A 19,750-nucleotide genomic window follows, 5' to 3' on the forward strand; every position below is an offset into this window, starting at 1 on the left:
ATGTATTCACCTAATCAATTAACCAAGTCAATTAACCTATTATCTAAATGGTGGCCGACTAGGAAAAGGGGAGATGCAGCGAGACCTGGGTGTCATGGTACACCAGTCATTGAAAGTAGGCACGCAGGTGCAGCAGGCAGTGAAGAAAGCGAATGGTATGTTAGCTTTCATAGCAAAAGGATTTGAGTATAGGAGCAGGGAGGTTCTACTGCAGTTGTACAGGGTCTTGGTGAGACCACACCTGGAGTATTGCGTACAGTTTTGGTCTCCAAATCTGAGGAAGGACATTATTGCCATAGAGGGAGTGCAGAGAAGGTTCACCAGACTGATTCCTGGGATGTCAGGACTGTCTTATGAAGAAAGACTGGATAGACTTGGTTTATACTCTCTAGAATTTAGGAGATTGAGAGGGGATCTTATAGAAACTTATAAAATTCTTAAGGGGTTGGACAGGCTAGATGCAGGAAGATTGCTCCCGATGTTGGGGAAGTCCAGGACAAGGGGTCACAGCTTAAGGATAAGGGGGAAATCCTTTAAAACCGAGATGAGAAGAACTTTTTTCACACAGAGAGTGGTGAATCTCTGGAACTCTCTGCCACAGAGGGTAGTCGAGGCCAGTTCATTGGCTATATTTAAGAGGGAGTTAGATGTGGCCCTTGTGGCTAAGGGGATCAGAGGGTATGGAGAGAAGGCAGGTACGGGATACTGAGTTGGATGATCAGCCATGATCATATTGAATGGCGGTTCAGGCTCGAAGGGCCGAATGGCCTACTCCTGCACCTAATTTCTATGTTTCTATAACCTAAAACCCTCTATGTCTTTGGAGTGTGGGAAGAAACTGAAGGTCTCGGAGAAAACCGATGCAGGTCACAGGGAGAATGTACTAACTCTGTGCAGCAAGCACCCGTAGTCAGAATCGAACCCAGGTCTCTGGCGCTGTACGCGCTGTGTTAGAGTCACACAGCACGGAAACAGGCCCCTCGGCCCAACTTGCTCATGCTGACCAAGACGCCTCATCGAAACTAGTCCCACTTGCCACGTTTGGCCCATATCCCTCCAAACCTATCCTGTTCATGTACCTGTCGAAATGTCTTTGGAGTTCATCACTTAACTGAACCATTAACATAGTTTTTGCCTCTGCAGGTGTCGCCTGGCCTGCTAATTATTTTCAGCGTTTTATGTTTTTTTTCACCCGGTTTCCAACGGAGCATTTTTGGGGGGGTTTTCATTAATAATTCAACAGTATTTTTGCATAAGGAGCTTATTTGCAACACTGCAGCAACTGAGTCATTCCAGCCTTTGTATTTCACATTTCCATGGCTTGTAGTGCTTTTATCTTTCTCTACCGCTCTCATGCTGATATTTTAACACTCTTGTTCTATTATCACTTCCAGCAGACCCAACTGTTTTTATTTCACTAACGTCTTTATCACCCTCTGTCACCAAGTTCAATGTCCCTTTGATCATTTAATTCCTGCCCAATCATTTAACAGATCTTATTCTCTCCTTCCTTATCCCCTTTTAAAGCTTGTTATACTTAAAGCTTAAATACTTAGAGATTCTTAAAGCTTGTTATACTTTTAATGGTTCTCGGTTTTCAAAAATTCATTATTTTCTCTCCACAATCCTATGGAGCCTTTCCAACCTTCTAATTATCTGCCGTACTTTATCTGTAAACCCTTAAGGGCCGGTCCCACGAGCATGCGGCTGCATGCGGCAAGCGCGACAAAACCAGAAGCGGGGGCCGCGCGGAGGTCGAGTGAGTGACATGAAGTTCGAGCGAAGTCCGCGGGAAGTTCGCGCGTGACGTATGGCGTCGAGGCGGTGCGTACGGCGTCGAGGCGGCTGCGGGCCGGCAGGCCGTTGCCGCGCAGAATTTTTGAACGGTCAGCTATTCGGAGCCTCGCGCGATGTCAGGACCAGCTCCGCACGACTCCATACGGCTCCGCCGATCGAAGTGGGACCAGCCCCGCGAGGCCGTACAGCTCAAGCGACCACGTTAGGTCGCGCTTGTCGCATGGAGTCGCATGCTCGTGGGACAGGCCCTTTAGGTCGCGCTTGCCGCATGGAGTCGCATGCTCGTGGGACAGGCCCTTTAAGAATGGAATGAGAAGCTGGGCAGGAAATTTGTTGCAACTTTTCATGGGGACCTTTTAAAGATGGCGTTGAGGAACAGGTGGCAAGTGGCTAAACAAAAATGATGTCATCGTATTCGTTCAGAAGTTCATAAGTGATAGGAGCAGAATTAGGCCATTCGGCCAATGCAGTCTACTCCGCCATTCAATCATAGCTGGTATATCTTTCCCTCTTAACCCTGTTTTCCTGCCTTCTCCCCATAACCCCTGACATCCATACTAATCGTACATGCGGAAAGAGCAGAAATAAAATGACACTGAGGTGAAACATCTGGCCCAGTGATGCCATTTCAAAGCAGGTCATCTACGAGGTGAGCACCACTTCTCCCGAAGACTCAAGAAACTGGAAGCTTGACAAAAACTGCTGGAGGAACTCAGCGGGCCAGGCAACATCTGTACAGGGAATGGGCAGGTGACATTTCGGGTCGGGACCCTTCTGCAGATTGATCAGTGTGGAGGGAGAAATCTGGAAGAGATAGGTGAGAGTGGGACAAAGCTTGGCAAGTGATAGGTGGATACAAATAGGTGAATGCTGATACCCTCAGAATAAAAGGACATACCTTTAGAAGGAGATGAGGAGGAATTTATTTTGTCAGAGGGTGACGAATCTGTGGAATTCAATGCCACGGACGGCTGTGGAGGCCAAGTCATTGAGTATTTTAAAGGCAAAGATTGGCAGATATTTGATTGTTAAGGGTGCCTAGGGTTAAGGGGGAAAGGCAGGAGAATGGGGTTGAGAGGGAAAGATAGATAAGCCATGGTTGAAGGTGGAGTAGATTCAATGGGCTGAATGGCCTACTTCTGCTCCTAGGACCTGTGAACTACAGGTGAGGTGGGATTATTTTGGTAGATGAGTGGAGTAAGTGGCAAAGGCTAAAGATGAAAAGGAAACACAAGTGTGTCAGAAAAAGAAAGAAGAGGAGTGAAATGTCGAGCCAGAAGGGGGGGATAGAGGCGGAAGGGGACAGGAGAGAGGGGAAACACTCAGTTGCTTTACTTTGTAATAAGACAGACACAAATTGCTGGAGTAACTCAGCTGGTCTGGCAGCATCTCTGGAGAAAAGGAATAGGTGACGTTTTCGATCGGGAGCCTTCTGCACACCGAGAGTCAGGGGAAAGGGAAACCAGAGGTATGAAAAGGTATGGAACAAATCAGAGCCGGCACTGATGACCCTGGAATGGTGGAGCCCACAATGGTCCATTGTTGGTTGTGGAAAAGGTGATAACGAAGGGATAGGAACAATGAAACTAGCAGGATAATTCGGGACGGATGACTAGAGAGAGGGAATGCAAGGGTTTCTTGAAATTAGAGAAACCAATATTCATACCATTAGGTTGTAATTGTACCATTAGCTGCCCAAACAAAATATGAGGTGCACTTAAGTGATAGGAGCAGAATTAGGCCATTTGGCCCATCATGTCCACGCTGCCATTCAATCATGGCTGATCTATCTCTCCCTCCTAACTCCATTCTCCTGTCTCCTCCCCATAACCTATGACACCGTGACATAAGAGGTACTTTGTAAGCTAGTCTGGTAAGATGGGTACTTATACTGATGCTGTGGTGGGCCGTCTCGGAGCGGAGACGGCGTTCCGGCTTTCGGCGGCGGCGGCGACATCACCACGGAGTTCCGCTGGACTGGAGGGCGGCATCTCCGGCCTGGATCGATCGCCTCAGCGCAGAGGGAGAACAAAGAGGGAAGAGACGGAGACTAAGACTTTGCCTCCATCACAGTGAGGATGTGCTTGGTGAACTCACTGTGGTGGATGTTTAATTTGTGTTTATTGTATGTTTTGTTATTATTGGTTCTGTGTATGACTGCAGGCAACATAATTTCGATAAAGGAATCAAGTTCAAGTTCAAGTGAGTTTATTCACTAATCTAATCTAATCTATACTACAGCTGCTGATTAAACCAACTTTGATAGTCACATTGGAGTCAGGAACTAAACCATTATTTTGTACATGATGCAGATGATGAAAGTTGTCACTTTCTGCTCAACGTGTTTTAACAAATTATAAAACCCTTTGTAATGTTCCCACTTCACTGCTGATTTCTTCCTTGCTCTTTTTTGTCTTTTACAGGTGATTATGTAGTGATGACAGCACATTTCCATTTGAAGAGAAAAATAGGTTATTTTGTCATCCAAACCTATCTCCCCTGCATCATGACTGTTATCTTATCCCAGATGTCATTTTGGTTGAACAGAGAATCTGTCCCTGCCAGAACAGTGTTTGGTAAGTATAAATACATTTTGGACACGCCTGGGTTAAACGCGTGAACGTGAATGTTTTTTTTACGCGGTATTTTGCAACTGTCTACACTTTATTTTTGTGGAGTACAAGGTTTCTATTTTTTTCCAGGTTTTCAGGGAGGTTAACTTTGCTCTATCCATCTTTTCCCTTTGACTGCTCGTTCTATACGCAGTTAGCGATGGAGTGGAGCAGGCATTGAACCAATAAGTTCATAAGTGATAGGAGCAGAATTAGGCCATTCGGCCCGTCAAGTCTACTCCGCCATTCAATCATGGCTGATCCACCACTTCCTCCTAACCCCACAATTCACTGGAGTTTAGAAGGATGAGGGGGCGATCTTATAGAAACATATAAAATTATAAATGGACTGGACAAGCTAGATGCAGGAAAAATGTTCCCATTGTTGGGTGAGTCCAGAACCAGGGGCCACAGTCTTAGAATAAAGGGGAGGTCAATTAAGACTGAGGTGAGAAAAAACTTTTTCTCCCAGAGAGTTGTGAATTTATGGAATTCCCTGCCACAGAGGGCAGTGGAGGCCAAATCACTGGATGGATTTAAGAGAGAGTTAGATAGAGCTCTAGGGGCTAGTGGGATCAAGGGATATGGGGAGAAGGCAGGAACGGGTTACTGATTGGGGACGATCAGCCATGATCACAATGAATGGCAGTGCTGGCTCGAAGGGCCAAATGGCCTCCTCCTGCACCTATTTTCTATGTTTCTAGGTTTCAATGTAATAAAGTGGCATTGCCTGTTCAGGCAAAGCAATTACAGGTACACCATCGATTTTCCGGTGCTCTTGGTTCCAGAACCTTGCCGGATTATCCATTTTGCCCGACCAACAGAGGTCACGTAATAATAATTGAACCTTCACCTCTGACCCACTAATTATGCCTCTCTATTTCTAAAGCACCGTGGACTGCCAGAAACTTAAATAAAGAATTAACAATTAACAAAAGAGTGAACAATTAACTCTGTCCACACGGAGGCACACATCCAGAAAGAGCTTGCAACATACAAAATGCTCTCATAATTTTGTCCGGATTAAAGGAGGTGTCGGAAAATCGATGGTGTACCTGCACTAGTTCTGTAGACAGAATGTATAAAATCACATTACAGGTTAACGTCAGGGCTATATTGGTCTCTAAGGGACAATAATTGCAACGGATATGGTCGAGCCAAGTACAGTAACAACGTTTTAAGGATATTTGGATAGGATATGTTTTGAGGGAAATGTGTCGACCATGGACAAATGGAACATGGGCATCCTTGTCGGAATAGATGAGCTGGGATAATTGTCCTGTTTCAGGAGATAAACGCAAAATGCTGGAGTAACTCAGCGGGTCAGGCATGACTCGCACTTTCGCTCACTTTCTCAGGCGGGTCAGGTCATTCTCTGGAGAGAAGGAATGAGTGACCCTTTTCGGGTCGAGACCCTTCTTTGGGTTGAGACTTCTCCTCTCAACTGAAAATACAGAGCGGTGTCACTTGAAGATATCACTTAGCATAGGTGTGACACAGTGGATTAGGAGTAGCCTGACTCAACGCCACTTCTTTGTAGACAGACAAAGGGTTTCGGTCCAAAACATTGCCTCTTTCCTTCGCTCCATAGATGTTACCGCACCCACTGAGTTTCTCCAGCAATTTTGTCTACCTTCGATTCTCCAGCATCTGCAGAATTCCTTCTTGAACAATGTTATTTTTGTAGATGCTTGTATGGAAAGGCACAGAACACTGTTCCCCTTGCAGTGTATAATGCACCATTCTGGTTACAGTATATAAAGCAGCACCACACAGGCTTTAGCAGTCATCAAACAAAATTAACTGCTGGACTGTTTCAGTTCCGTTAGATTTGGCTTTCTTTTCCATTTTTTCCTTATTACTTCTCTGGCAGATCATCCGTCAAAGGTTAATGGTGGCTTTCTAAAGAGTTTCAGGAGAAAGTGTTGTTTTACTGCTTCAAATTTCACATTCAGTTTAGTTTAGAGTTACAGCGCGAAAACGGGCCCTTCGGCCCAGCGAGTCTGCGCCGAACACGATTCCCGCACATTAACACTAATCTACACACACCAGGGACAATTTACAATTATACCAAGTCAATTAGCCTACAAACCAGTACTTCTTTAGAGTGTGGGAGGGAATCAGAGCTCCCAGAGAAAACCCATGCAGGTCACGGGCAGAACGTACAAACTCCGTACAGACAGCACCCTTAGGTCAGGTTCGAACCCGGGTCTCTGGTCCTGTAGGGCAGCAACTCTACTGCACCTTGGTGATGGACATATTTAACCGGCCGAATCTTGCATAACAGCAAACAGAACTAAAATGAACAGGAAATGCAACAGCCTAAAATCCCACGTAATAAAGGAAAAAATCTAAACAGAAAAACAATTGAACTTTTTATTTAATGCTTAGCACCAAACTATTTCAAGGTGCAGCAGTGTATGTGGTAATTAGAAGATTTAAGTGTTACATTACCAATTCTTTGCTTAAACAGCTATTAAGATGCTGTTTTATCATTAATTATAACTTGCGTTGTAGAATGAGGCTTTTAAAAAGGTTTGTGTTAATTCCAAAGATGTTTACATGAAATTAATAAATAGAAATAGTCTAATTTTAATTAAATTCCAAAGCTTGTTCAGAACTTTTTCATTCATTATTCTTGAAATGGCAGATTTTTAAATAATGTAGTACAGAGCAATAGTCCATGGCTCATTTAATTAGATGGAAGGCAGCCAGCAGCTTCATTGTATGAAGGAGGATCTTATTGAAATCTGTAGAATAATGAAAGGACTACTGTAGGCCACAGGCTCGGAATAAAAGGACGTACCTTTGGAATGGAGATGAGGAGGAATTTCTCTAGTCAGAGGGTGGTGAATCTATGGAATTCATTGCCACAGACAGCTGTGGAGGCCAAGTGATCGGGTATTTTATAAAGCACGGATAGACAGGTTCTTGATTAGTAAGGGTGTTAAAGGGTATGGTGAGAGGGCAGGAGAATGGGATTGAGAGAGAAAATAGATCAGCCATGATTGAATGGTGGAGCAGTCTTGATGGGCCGAATGCCCTAATTCTGATTCTATGTCTTATGGCCTGTTGCCATTTGCTATTTGCCTCCCTGTGCATTGTGACTGAAAGGATGGGAGATAAAGATCATCAGATCATCAAACATGTTCCCGGTGTTGGGGGAGTCCAGAACCAGGGTCCACAGTTTAAGAATAAGGGGTAAGCCATTTAGAACGGAGATGAGGAAACACTTTTTCACACAGAGAGTTGTGAGTCTGTGGAATTCTCTGCCTCAGAGGGCGGTGGAGGCCGGTTCTCTGGAAACTTTCAAGAGAGAGCTAGAGAGGGCTCTTAAAGATAGCGGAGTCAGGAGATATGGGGAGTAGGCAGGAACGGGGTACTGATTGTGGATGATCAGCCATGATCACATTGAATGGTGGTGCTGGCTCGAAGGGCCGTATGGCCTACTCCTGCACCTATTGTCTATTAGCCCCTGATGTTAAATACATTGATTTTTAGCTATAAGAGGGCCAAGGCAGAGAACAGGCATTGGAGTGACCCTTCTTCCAAATTCCCAGTCACATCAGATAGACATGTGCACCAGGGGCACATTATCCACACCATGTTATAGGAAAGACGTTGTCAAACTGGAAAGGATACAGAGAAGATTTACGAGATTGTTGCCAGGACTAGAGGGTCTGACCTATAGGGAGAGGTCGAGTAGGCTGGGACACTATTCCTTGGAGCGCAGGGGGATGTGCGGTGATCTTATTGAGGTGCATAAAATCATGAGAGGATTGGATTGGATCGATGCACAGAGTCTCTTAGCCAGAGTAGGTGAATTGAGGACAGGAGGTTTAAGGTGAAGGGAAAAAGATTTAATAGGAATCTGAGGGTTAACTCATTCGCACAACGCGTTGTGGGTGTATGGAACAAGCTGCTGGAGGAGGTAGTTGAGGCAGGGACTATCCCAACCTTTAAGAAACAGTTAGACAGGTGCATGGATAGGACAGGATTGGAGGGATATGGGCCAAACGCCAGCAGGTGGGACTAGTGTGGCTGGGACATGTTGGCCGGTGTGGGCAAGTTGGGCCGAGGGGCCGGTTTCCACACTGTATCATTCTTTGACTCTATGAAACAGTATTTCTTTGCTTCATTGCCCTCCAGAAAATAATCACCAGCTCATTCAAGAAGAGCCTTGTCTTCTGGGAAACCCTGAATACGTATCATTTTGTTGAAGTATTTCATTTGTTGAAGTATTTCATTTTTGCCAACTGAACTGAAAACCACATTAGCAGAATGATAAAAAAAAAATGAAATATCCACCAATAGATACTCTCCTCCGCCTAGCGGAGCTGGTCCTTACCCGTGACAACTCCCATTTCCTCCAAATACAAGGCGTAGCTATTGGGACGCTCATGGGCCCAAGCTATGCCTGCCTCTTTGTAGGGCACGTCGAACAATCCTAGTTCGAGGCGTACCAGGGCCCCATCCCCGAACTCTACCACCGCTACATTGACGACTGCATTGATGCTAGCTCCTGCACCCACACACAACACTGACTTCATCAACTTTGCCACTAGCTTCCATCCGGCATTCACCTGGACCATTTCTGACATCTCCCTACCATTTCTAGACCTCACTATCTCCATCACAGGTGACAGACTACTGACCGACATCTACTATAAACCCACTGACTCCCATGCATATCTGGACTACACTTCTTCCCACCCGGCTTCCTGTAAGAACTCCATCCCCTACTCCCAATTCCTCCGTCTACGCCGCATCTGCACCCAGGATGAGGTGTTCCAAACCAGGGCATTGGAGATGTCCTCATTCTTTAGGGAACGGGGGTTCCCCTCTTCTACTATAGATGAGGCTCTCACCTGGGTCTCTTCTATACCCCATAACTCTCCTCTAACTCCCCATCCCCCTACTTGTAACAAGGGCAGAGTCTCCCTTGTCCTGACCTTCCACCCTACCAGCCGTCACATACAACAAATAATCCTCTGATATTTTCGCCACCTCCAACAGGATCCCACTACTGGCCACATCTTCCCATCTCCTCCCCTGTCTGCTTTCCGCAGAGACCGCTCCCTCCGTAACTCCCTGGTCAATTTGTCCCTTCCCACCCAAACCACCCCCTTTCCTGGCACTTTCCCTTGCAACCGCAGGAAATGCTACACTTGTCGATTTACCTCCTCCCTTGACTCCATCCAAGGACCCAGCAGTCTTTCCAGGTGCGGCAGAGGTTCACCTGCACCTCCTCCAACCTCAACTATTGCATCCGCTGCTCTAGCTGTCAGCTGCTCTACATCGGTGAGACCAAGCGTAGGCTTGGCGATCGCCTCGCCGAACACCTCCACTCGGTTCGCAATAACCAACCTGATCTCCTGGTGGCTCAACACTTCAACTACCCCTCCCATTCCAAATCCGTCCTTTCTGTCCTGGGCCTCCTCCATGGCCAGAGTGAGGCCCACCGTAAATTGGAGGAGCAGCACCTCATATTTTGCTTGGGTAGTTTACACCCAGCGGTATGAACGTTGACTTCTCCAATTATAGGTAGTCCCTGCTTTCTCCGTCTTTCCCCTCCCCTTCCCATCTCTTCCCAGCCCACTGTCTCCGCCTCTTCCTTTCTTCGTCCCGCCCCCCCCCACATCAATCTGAAGAAGGGTCTCGACTCAAAACGTCGCCTATTTCCCTCGCTCCATAGATGCTGCCTCACCTGCTGAGTTTCTCCAGCATTTTTGTCTACCTTCGATTTGCCAGCATCTGCAGTTCCTTCTAAATATCCAGGAGATTTTTTTTTTAAACCATTAGATCCGTCTTAGGTCAACGACAAGAACGGAATATTTTAAGCACATATTTAAATCTGGTCATTTCTGATACTTGATTTTGGTTTGACTGGCAAAGGTTTGATGCAATTGGGAAGAATTCAACAAAAGGTGGAGGGAAATCATAAAGTTGTTAGCAGGAAGAATAAAGGGCCTGTCCCACTGAACGAGGTAATTCAAGAGTTCTCCCGAGTTTCCCCTGATTTGAACTCGGAGAATTACGGTAATAGCCGTTCATAGGTACTCGGGGCTCTCGTGGACATTTTTCACAGTGTTGAAAAAACTTCACGAGTTACCGCGTTTCCCGAGTACCTACTGTTAGCGTTACGAGCCGCTACGGGACATTCACAGGCTCCGACGTAGCCTAAACGTACATTCTACGTACTTACCACGAGTTTGATTTTTTTTTTAACTCGGGAGAGCTCTTGAATTACCTCGTACAGTGGGATAGGCCCTTTATACCCTTGAAGTGCTACCATTACCTGAGATTTGGTGCAAAGTAAAGTCCATTCTATTTTATTTATTCATTATGTTAAATGCAGTAGTAAACCTATTACTTATAATTCTGATATATTACACACGGTAGTGCAGCGGTAGAGTTGCTGCCGTACAGCGCCAGAGACCCAGGTCCGATCCTGCCTACAGGTGCTGTCTGTACGGAGTTTGCACGTTCTCCCCGTGACCTGCGGGGTCTTCTCCGGGAGATCCAGTTTCCTCCCACACTCCAAAGATGTACAAGTTTGTAGGTTAATTGGCTTGATAAAATTGTACAAATTGTCCATAGTGTGTAGGTTAGTCTTAGTGCACAGGGATCGCTGGTCGGGATGGACTCAGTGGGCCGATGGGCCTGTTTCTGCCCTGTATCCCTAAACTAAACTAAACTAAAAACAAGTTTTCCTTCAATATGCTTTGGACTCCAATCCCAGAAGGGTGTTCTAGGTGATATTGCCTAAGTATTGCAGTTTCATACAGAACTATTATTAATAATTACTGAAATGGAATTTAATTGGATTTAAATCCATTTCATTGAGGTATAAATGACCCATTAAATACTACACGTTGATGTCTCCAAATCGTCATTAACAACTTATGGCCACATACTTTACTGCTGCTGCCAATTACGGTCTATTGAGTGCTAAATAATCATCTCTGCAAGCCTGGAGACTCAACATTCAGAACTATGATCTTTATTAATATTCAGACTGTCCTTTGGAGAGCTGCATAGTCATTTGAGTTAATGCCAGAGTCAAACAAAACCCACATCCTTAAAGATGTATCAAAACTGGAAAAGGAAATGTAATCTAAATTGGTCCCAATCATGCCATCTCTGCCACTAGATCTGTCCTGCACTTTGCTTCACATCACACGGAGCCATATGGTTCTGCACTACAGAGTAGTGAATAATGGGAAACTGGGTTGGTCAGATTGATCATGTATATATGTGGGACAAGCATCATCCTTCCGCCTTTAAGTTTCAGTTTCAGTTCAGTTCCTTTTAGTTGCAGTTTAGTTTATTGTCACGTGTACCAAAAGTGCAGTGAAAACCTTTTGTTGCGTGCTAACCAGTCAGCGGAAAGACAATAAATGATCACAATCGAGCTATTTACAGTGTACCGATACACGATAAGGGAATAACGTTTAGCGCAAGGAAAATCCAGTAAAGCCCGATCAAAGATAGTCTGAGGGTCACCAATGAGGTAGATAGTAGTTCAGCTCTGCTCTCTGGTTGTGGTAGGATGATTCAGTTGCCCGATAACAGCTGGGAAGAAACTGCCCCTGAATCTGGAGGTGTGCGTTTTCACACTTCTGTGCCTTTTGCCCGATGGGTGAGGGGAGAAGAGGAAGTGGCCAGGGTGCGATTCGTCCTTTATAAAGGAAAATCACGTGAATTTGTCCACTGTGATCTACCTTTTCTTTGTCATTTTAGGGTTACAAGGTTTAGCATGTAAAATTTGTTGTCAAAGATATGGTTGTTTAGAACTTAGAAGAGTACAGCACAGGAATGGGCCCTTCGGCCCATAATGTTGGTGCCGATCAGGATGCCAAGTTCAACTGATCTCATCTGCCTGTACATGATTCATATCCCTCTATTCCTTGCACTTCAATGCACCCGTTTAAAAGCCTATCTCTAGCAGCTAAATTATTGGATTATTATCCTAAATTTCTAACGGCCGACAGTGCATAGTGGTAGAGTTGCTGCCTTCCAGCGCCAGAGGCCGGGTTTGATCATGACTATGGGTGCTGTCTGTGCGGAGTTTGCATGTTCTCCCTGTGACAACGTGGGCTCCGGTTTTCACCCACACAGGTTTGTAGCTTAATTGGCTTTGGCTTTGGTAAAATTCTAAATTGTCCCTCGTGCGGGTGTAGATAGTGCTAGTGTACGGTGATCACTGGTCGGCATGGACTCAGTGGGCTGAAGGGCCAGTTTCCGTGCTGTATTTCTAAACTAAACTAGGGTGGGACTGGGGAGGTGATAAGTCATAAGGTTATAAGTGATAGGAGCAGTGTTAGTGTATGGGGTGATCACTAGTCGGTGTGGACTCGTTGGGGCAAAGGGCCTGTTTCCACACTGTATCTCTAAAGTCTATAGATTAGATTCCCGATGCATAGACATCTATTTGAAGCCAAGGTAGCAACTAGGACGTTTAAAGTTAAGTAATTAAATAAATCTGTAAAAAATCTGAAAACATGGTATAGTCCAATGGCTTCAACAAAATGACAGGACCATTGTAAATACTCTAATTTAGTTCAGAGAAGAACAACTGGTCGGTTTGTCCAATCTGATCTACACGTGGTCCCAGCCCAACTAACGTGATCAACTCTTACCTGTTCAATGAAAATACTTTTACATATGAACTCATGACTTTTATGGCATTCAAGGAGGGCTTTCCAGAAATCCAGCTCCCGTCATCTGCTGTAATATTGCCTGGATGCATAACCTCCTGTTCCATACTTCCATCAACACTTCAGGGAATGAGATGGAGCCACTTTTGTACGTCAAAATCTGGAATGAGCTATTGTTCTTGATTAGAAAATCAGTTTTGAAGGGGAATCGAGAAGCATACGTTTAAGGTGAAGGGGAAAAAATTAAATAGGGATCTGAGGGGGAACTTTTTCACACAAAGGGTGGAACAAAGTATGGAACAAGCTGCCAGAGGAGGTAGTTGAGGCAGGGTCTATCACAACGTTTAAGAAACACTTAGACAGGTAAATGGATAGGACAGGTTTAGAGGGATATGGACCAAACGCAGGCAGATGGGACATGGTTGGTTGGTGTGGGCAAGTTGGGCCGAATCCCTTATTACATGTTCATTATAGCCATTATGAAATATAGCCAGTTCATTGGCTATATTTAAGAGGGAGTTTGATGTGGCCCTTGTGGCTAAAGGGATCAGGGGGTATGGAAAGAAGGCAGGTACTCTACACCTCCATCCCACCAGGATGGCCTCGGAGCCCTCCGGTTCATCCTCGACCAGAGGAGCAACCTATACCAGCCACTGACACTCTCCTCCGCTTAGCGGAGTTGGTCCTCACCCTCAACAACTGCACACGCATGGGCCCCAGCTACGCCTGCCTCTTTGTCGGGTACGTTGAACAATCCTTGTTCGAGACGTACCAGGGCCCCATCCCCGACCTCTACCTCCGTTACATTGACGACTGCTTTGGTGCCACCTCCTGCACCCACACACAACTGACTGACTTCATCCACTTCACCACCAACTTCCATCCGGCACTCCAATACACCTGGACGATTTCCGACACTTCCCTACCATTCCTTGACCTCACCATCTCCATCGCAGGGGACAGACTCCTGACCGACATACATTACAAACCCACTGACTCACATGGCTATCTGGACTACACGTCTTCCCACCCTGCCCCCTGTAAAGACTCCATCCCCTACTCCCAATTCCTCCGCCTACGCCGCATCTGTTCCCAGGATGAGACATTTCATACCAGGGCATCGGAAATGTCCTCGTTCTTCAGGGAACGGGGATTCCCCTCCGCCACCATAGATGAGGCTCACACCAGGGTCTCATCCATACCCCGTAACACTGCTCTCTCTCCCCATCCCCGCACACGCAACAAGGGCAGAGTCCCTCTGGTCCTCACCTTTCACCCCACCAGCCGGCAAATACAACACATAATCCTCCGCCATTTCCGCCACCTCCAACGTGACCCCACCACTCGCCACATCTTCCCATCTCCCCCCATGTCTGCCTTCCGCAAAGACCGCTCCCTCCGCAACTCCCTCGTCAATTCTTCCCTTCCCGCCCACACCACCCCCTCCCCGGGCACTTTCCGTTGCAACCGCAAGAAATGCAACACCTGTCCCTTCACCTCCCCCCTCGACTCCATTCAAGGTCCCAAGCAGTCGTTCCAGGTGCGACAAAGGTTCACCTGTATCTCCTCCAACCTCATCTACTGCATCCGCTGCTCTAGATGTCAGCTGATTTACATCGGTGAGACCAAGCGTAGGTTGGGCGATCGTTTCGCCGAACACCTCCGCTCAGTCCGCAATAACCTACCTGACCTCCCGGTGGCTCAGCACTTCAACTCCCCCTCCCATTCCCAATCCGACCTCTCTGTCCTGGGTCTCCTCCATTGCCAGAGTGAGCAACAGCGGAAATTGGAGGAACAGCACCTCATATTCCGTCTGGCTAGCCCTTGCTGTCTCCTCCCCTTCCTTAACCCTCTAGCTGTCTCCTCCCACCCTCCCATCCGCCCGCCCTCGGGCTCCTCCTCCTCCTCCCCTTTTCCTTCTTTCTTTCCCCCCCCCCACCCCCCATCAGTCTGAAGAAGGGTTTCGGCCCGAAACGTCGCCTATTTCCTTCGCTCCATAGATGCTGCTGCACCCGCTGAGTTTCCCCAGCAATTTTGTGTACCTTCGATATTCCAGCATCTGCAGTTCCCTTTTGAACAGGCAGGTACAGGATACTGAGTTGGATGATCAGCCATGATCATATTGAATGGCGGTGCAGGCTCGAAGGGCCGAATGGCCTACTCCTGCACCTATTTTCTATGTTTCTATGTTGCTTTTAATGTCAAAGATGCCCCCATCTCTCTCCAGTGGATATTTAGATTTCTTGCGACACCTTGATACATGTTCGGATATTGATATGCTTCGGGATTTTTTATCTATGTTAAAGGTGCTTTATTAATGCATGTTCTTGATGGAAAAAATAATAATTTCATTGTTTGAATGTAAACTTTGACAATGGAGATCATTTCATTCAGCGCAAGAACCTATGCAATTCTTGTTACAGGCACCATCCAAAACCAATAGGTTTTAATAGAAGGTACACAAAATTGCTGGGGAAACTCAGCGGGTGCAGCAGCATCTATGGAGCGAAGGAAATAGGCGACGTTTCGGGCCGAAACCCTTCTTCAGACTGATGGGGGGTGGGGGGGGGAGAAGGAAGGAAAAGGGGAGGAGGAGGAGGAGCCCGAGGGCGGGCGGATGGGAGGGTGGGAGGAGACAGCTAGAGGGTTAAGGAAGGGGAGGAGACAGCAAGGGCTAGCAAAATTGGGAGAATTCAATGTTAATGCCATCCGGACGCAAGGTCCCCAGACGGAATATGAGGTGCTGTTCCTCCAATTAGATATTACTGAGTCAGGAGCAATGATTTCTATGTTCCATTGGGCAAGTTCACCCAGACATATCCCTTAGATGAAATGACCTTTAAATTAAAAACATTTTACTTCCTTGTAAAAAATGGAGTTTGTAAACAATGCTAAAGGATTAAGAAAAAGCTGATACCTTAGAAAGAGAACAAAGTAGGTTTCTTTATTTAGTGACTTAAATTATTGGTAGTATTACTAACACAGTCTAGCAGCTCAGTTCAGTTTCAGTTCAGTTTAGTTTATTGTCACGTGTACAGTGAAAGGTTTTTTGTTGCGTGCTAACCAGTCAGCAGAAAGACAATACATGAGTACAATCGATCCATTCTGGTAGAACTGCTGCCTCACAGCGCCAAAGACCCGGGTTCAATCCTGACCGCGGGTGCTGTCTGTGTGGAGTTTGCACGTTCTCCTCCCATTGGCTACATGGGTTTCTGTGTGGATGTTGTACGGAGTTTTCTCAGTGATATTCGGTTTCCTCCAACACTCCTAAGACGTACAAGTTTGTAGGTTAATTGGCTTGGTACGAATATAAAAATTGCCTCTAGTGTTGGTTAGTGTTAATACGTGGGGATCACTATTCGGTGCGGTCTTGGTGGGTCGAAGGGCTTGTTTACCCGTTGTATTTCCAAAACTAAAATGAAACTAAAGCTAAAACCCTAATACGACTTTGTTTTCCGCAGGTGTGACCACTGTGCTGACAATGACAACACTGAGCATCAGCGCAAGAAACTCGTTGCCAAAAGTAGCATATGCCACCGCAATGGACTGGTTCATAGCTGTCTGCTACGCATTTGTCTTCTCCGCTCTCATAGAGTTTGCGACAGTCAATTACTTCACTAAACGAAGCTGGGCGTGGGATGGGAAAAAAGCCATGGAAGCCTATCAGTCCAAGGTAAAATTCTTGGTACATTTATCAAAAACAAAATCAGTCATACGCTCAAGACCAGAGGCTTGGCTGCATGAGGCTTTAATTAAAAGGCAGAATTCCTGATTTAGAAACATAGAAAATAGGTGCAGGAGTAGGCCATTCGGCCCTTCGAGCCTGCACCGCCATTCGATATGATCATGGCTGATCATCCAACTCTGTATCCTGTACCTGCTTTCTCTCCATACCCCCAGATCCCTTTAGTCACAAGGGCCACATCTAACTCCCTCTTAAATATAGCCAATGAACTGGCCTCAACTACCTTCTGTGGCAGAGAATTCCACAGATTCACCACTCTCTGTGTAAAGAATGATTTTCTCATCTCAGTCCTAAAAGACTTCCCTCTTATCCTTAAACTGTGACCCCTAGTTCTGGACTTCCCCAACATCGGGAATAATCTTCCTGCATCTAGCCTGTCCAACCCCTTAAGAATTTTGTAAGTTTCTATAAGTTCCCCCCTCAATCTTCTAAATTCTAGCGTGTACAAGCCGAGTCTATCCAGTCTTTCTTCATATGAAAGTCCTGACATCCCAGGAATCAGTCTGGTGAACCTTCTCTGTACTCCCTCTATGGCAAGAATGTCTTTCCTCAGATTAGGAGACCAAAACTGTACGCAATACTCCAGGTGTGGTCTCACCAAGACCCTGTACAACTGTAGTAGAACCTCCCTGTTCTTATACTCAAATCCTTTTGCTATGAATGCTAACATACCATTTGCTTTCTTTACTGCCTGCTGCACCTACATTCCTACTTTCAATGACTGGTGTACCATGACACCCAGGTCTCGTTGCATTTGTACGGGTGTCAGGGGTTATGGAGAGAAGGCAGGAGAATGGGGGTTAGGAGGGAGATTTCGATCAGCCAAGTCTGTGGAATTCTCTGCCTATGAGGGCGATGGAGGCAGGTTCTCTGGATGCTTTCAAGAGAGAGCTAGATAGGGCTCTTAAAAATAGCAGAGTCAGGGGATATGGGGAGAAGGCAGGAACGGGGTACTGATTGGGGATGATCAGCCATGATCACATTAAATGGCAGTGCTGGCTCGAAGGGCTGAATGGCCTACTCCTGCATCTATTGTCTATGTCTATTGTTGATTGAATGGCAGAGTAGACTTGATGGGCCGAATGGTCTAATTCTGCTCCTATGACCGTATGAGAATAGGGGGAAATTCTCTAGATATCTCAGAGAATGCAAGGGTGGCAGTACAAACATGAAGTTATGGCCGAGTTATTCCTGGGATGACGGGATCAGAGATGGAGAGAGGGACCATGAACCAGAATTCAGCCCAGTTAGGATGTCGCGGTAGAGCTGCTGCCTTACAGTGCCAGAGACCCCGGTTCGATCCTGACTACAGGTGCTATCTGTACGGAGTTTGTACATTCTCCCCGTGACCACATGGGCTTCCTCTCCGGTGCTCTAGTTTCCTCCCTCACTCCAAGGACGTACAGGTTTGTAGGTTAATTGGCTTTGGTAAAATTGTAACTTGTCCCAAGTGTGTAGGATAATGTGAGTGTGCGGGGATCAATCGTTGGTTGGCACAGACTCGGTGGGTCGAAGGGCCTGTTTCCACGCTGTTTCTCTGAATGAAAATAAACTAAACATAGAAACAGTAGTGATAAATGTTCGACGTGGAGTTGAATAAGTCTAGAAGTTAGATCATGGATTAGACATGCTATCACTGAATGACAAAGTAGACAAGAGGCCAAATAGTTACACTTGTGTTTTACAATCCTGGATTAAAGATAGCAGAAAAAGTGCCTGTATTAGATGTACGTGTCTATATGCAGATGCTAAGGAGGTAACAATGCATGTAACATTTTTAATTGGATGATTTCCAACCATTGGCATTGAACTGAAATTAGAAATATTCTTTTGACAAAATAATAGTTTGTGACATTTTCACTATTTATTGAAATTGCTCTTGTAAATTTGTATTACTGAAACAAATTAAGTCAATATGTAGCTAATGCAACTGCTAATTTTAATGAATCATAATAATCCCCTGTTGTGACTTCATTTAACTCCAACAGATCTATTGCAATATTAGTTCTAGCACCTTTCTTATTTATATGTTCCTTGCATGCTATGAATACTGGAGACAGTCTTTGAATTTTGAAGAGAAGGCTATTAAACCCAACCAATTATTTTGTCTACCAATTAGCCACCTGTTGCTTACGGAATAAACCCTTTTCCTGACCCACACTCGATTCCATTCATGTTGTTTGTTTCAGTCAGTTTTCATCATAACTATTTCACACAGTAACTGCTAATTTTATTAACCCAAAGAAATTCAAATTAATTTTCCTTCTTGTTTCCAACCTCTTTGGTTTTAGTTTCTTAGTTTTAGAGATACAGTGAGGAATCAGACCATTCGGCCCACCGAGACCGCAGTGACCAGCGATCCCCGCACACTAACACCATCCTTTCACACATTTTTACATTCATGCCAAGCCAATTGACCCACAAACCTGTGCGTCTGTGGAGTGTGGGAGGAAACCGAAGATCTCGGAGAAAACCCATGCAGGTCACGGGGAGAATGTACAGCAGCTGTCGGGATCGAACCCGGGTCTCTGGCGCTGAAAGACAGCAACTCTACCTCTGCACCACCGTGCTGCCCTTAAATACCACCTTAAAAACCAGCAGCTAGTTTGCTTGAATGTTATCTCCTGTTTTGTATTTTCCTTTCTTCTGTTGCTGGTTTTGACCAGGTTTTAAGTTACTTTTCATATTTTAGTGGGAATCTCTGCTCCTTAAAAAAAACTGTGCCAAATATGGTTTTTAGTGTAATTGGCCTCTGTAAATTGCACCTAGTGCGTAGGAAGCGGTTGGGAAACTGGGAAAACAGAGGTCGGCTCGATGGTGCAGCGGTTGAGTTGCGGCCTTACAGCGGCAGAAACTCGAGTTCGATCCGAACCACGGACTTTAGTTGTACGGAGATTTTTACGTTCTCCCAGTGACCTGCGTGGGTTTTCTCTGGG

General features: G+C 45.8%; 1 protein-coding gene across 1 annotated transcript in view; it reads left to right on the top strand.

The window, feature by feature from the left end:
• gabra5 (gamma-aminobutyric acid type A receptor subunit alpha5) overlaps nucleotides 1–19,750 on the top strand; it is a 95,138-nt gene that overhangs the window by 72,418 nt on the left and 2,970 nt on the right. The window contains exons 8-9 of the mRNA XM_033023258.1: nucleotides 4,221–4,373; nucleotides 16,531–16,742. Of these exons, the coding sequence (XP_032879149.1) occupies nucleotides 4,221–4,373; nucleotides 16,531–16,742 (365 nt within the window). The remainder of the gene's footprint in view (nucleotides 1–4,220; nucleotides 4,374–16,530; nucleotides 16,743–19,750) is intronic.

Source organism: Amblyraja radiata, chromosome 6 (genome assembly GCF_010909765.2).
Source record: "Amblyraja radiata isolate CabotCenter1 chromosome 6, sAmbRad1.1.pri, whole genome shotgun sequence".
Lineage (NCBI taxonomy): Eukaryota > Metazoa > Chordata > Chondrichthyes > Rajiformes > Rajidae > Amblyraja > Amblyraja radiata.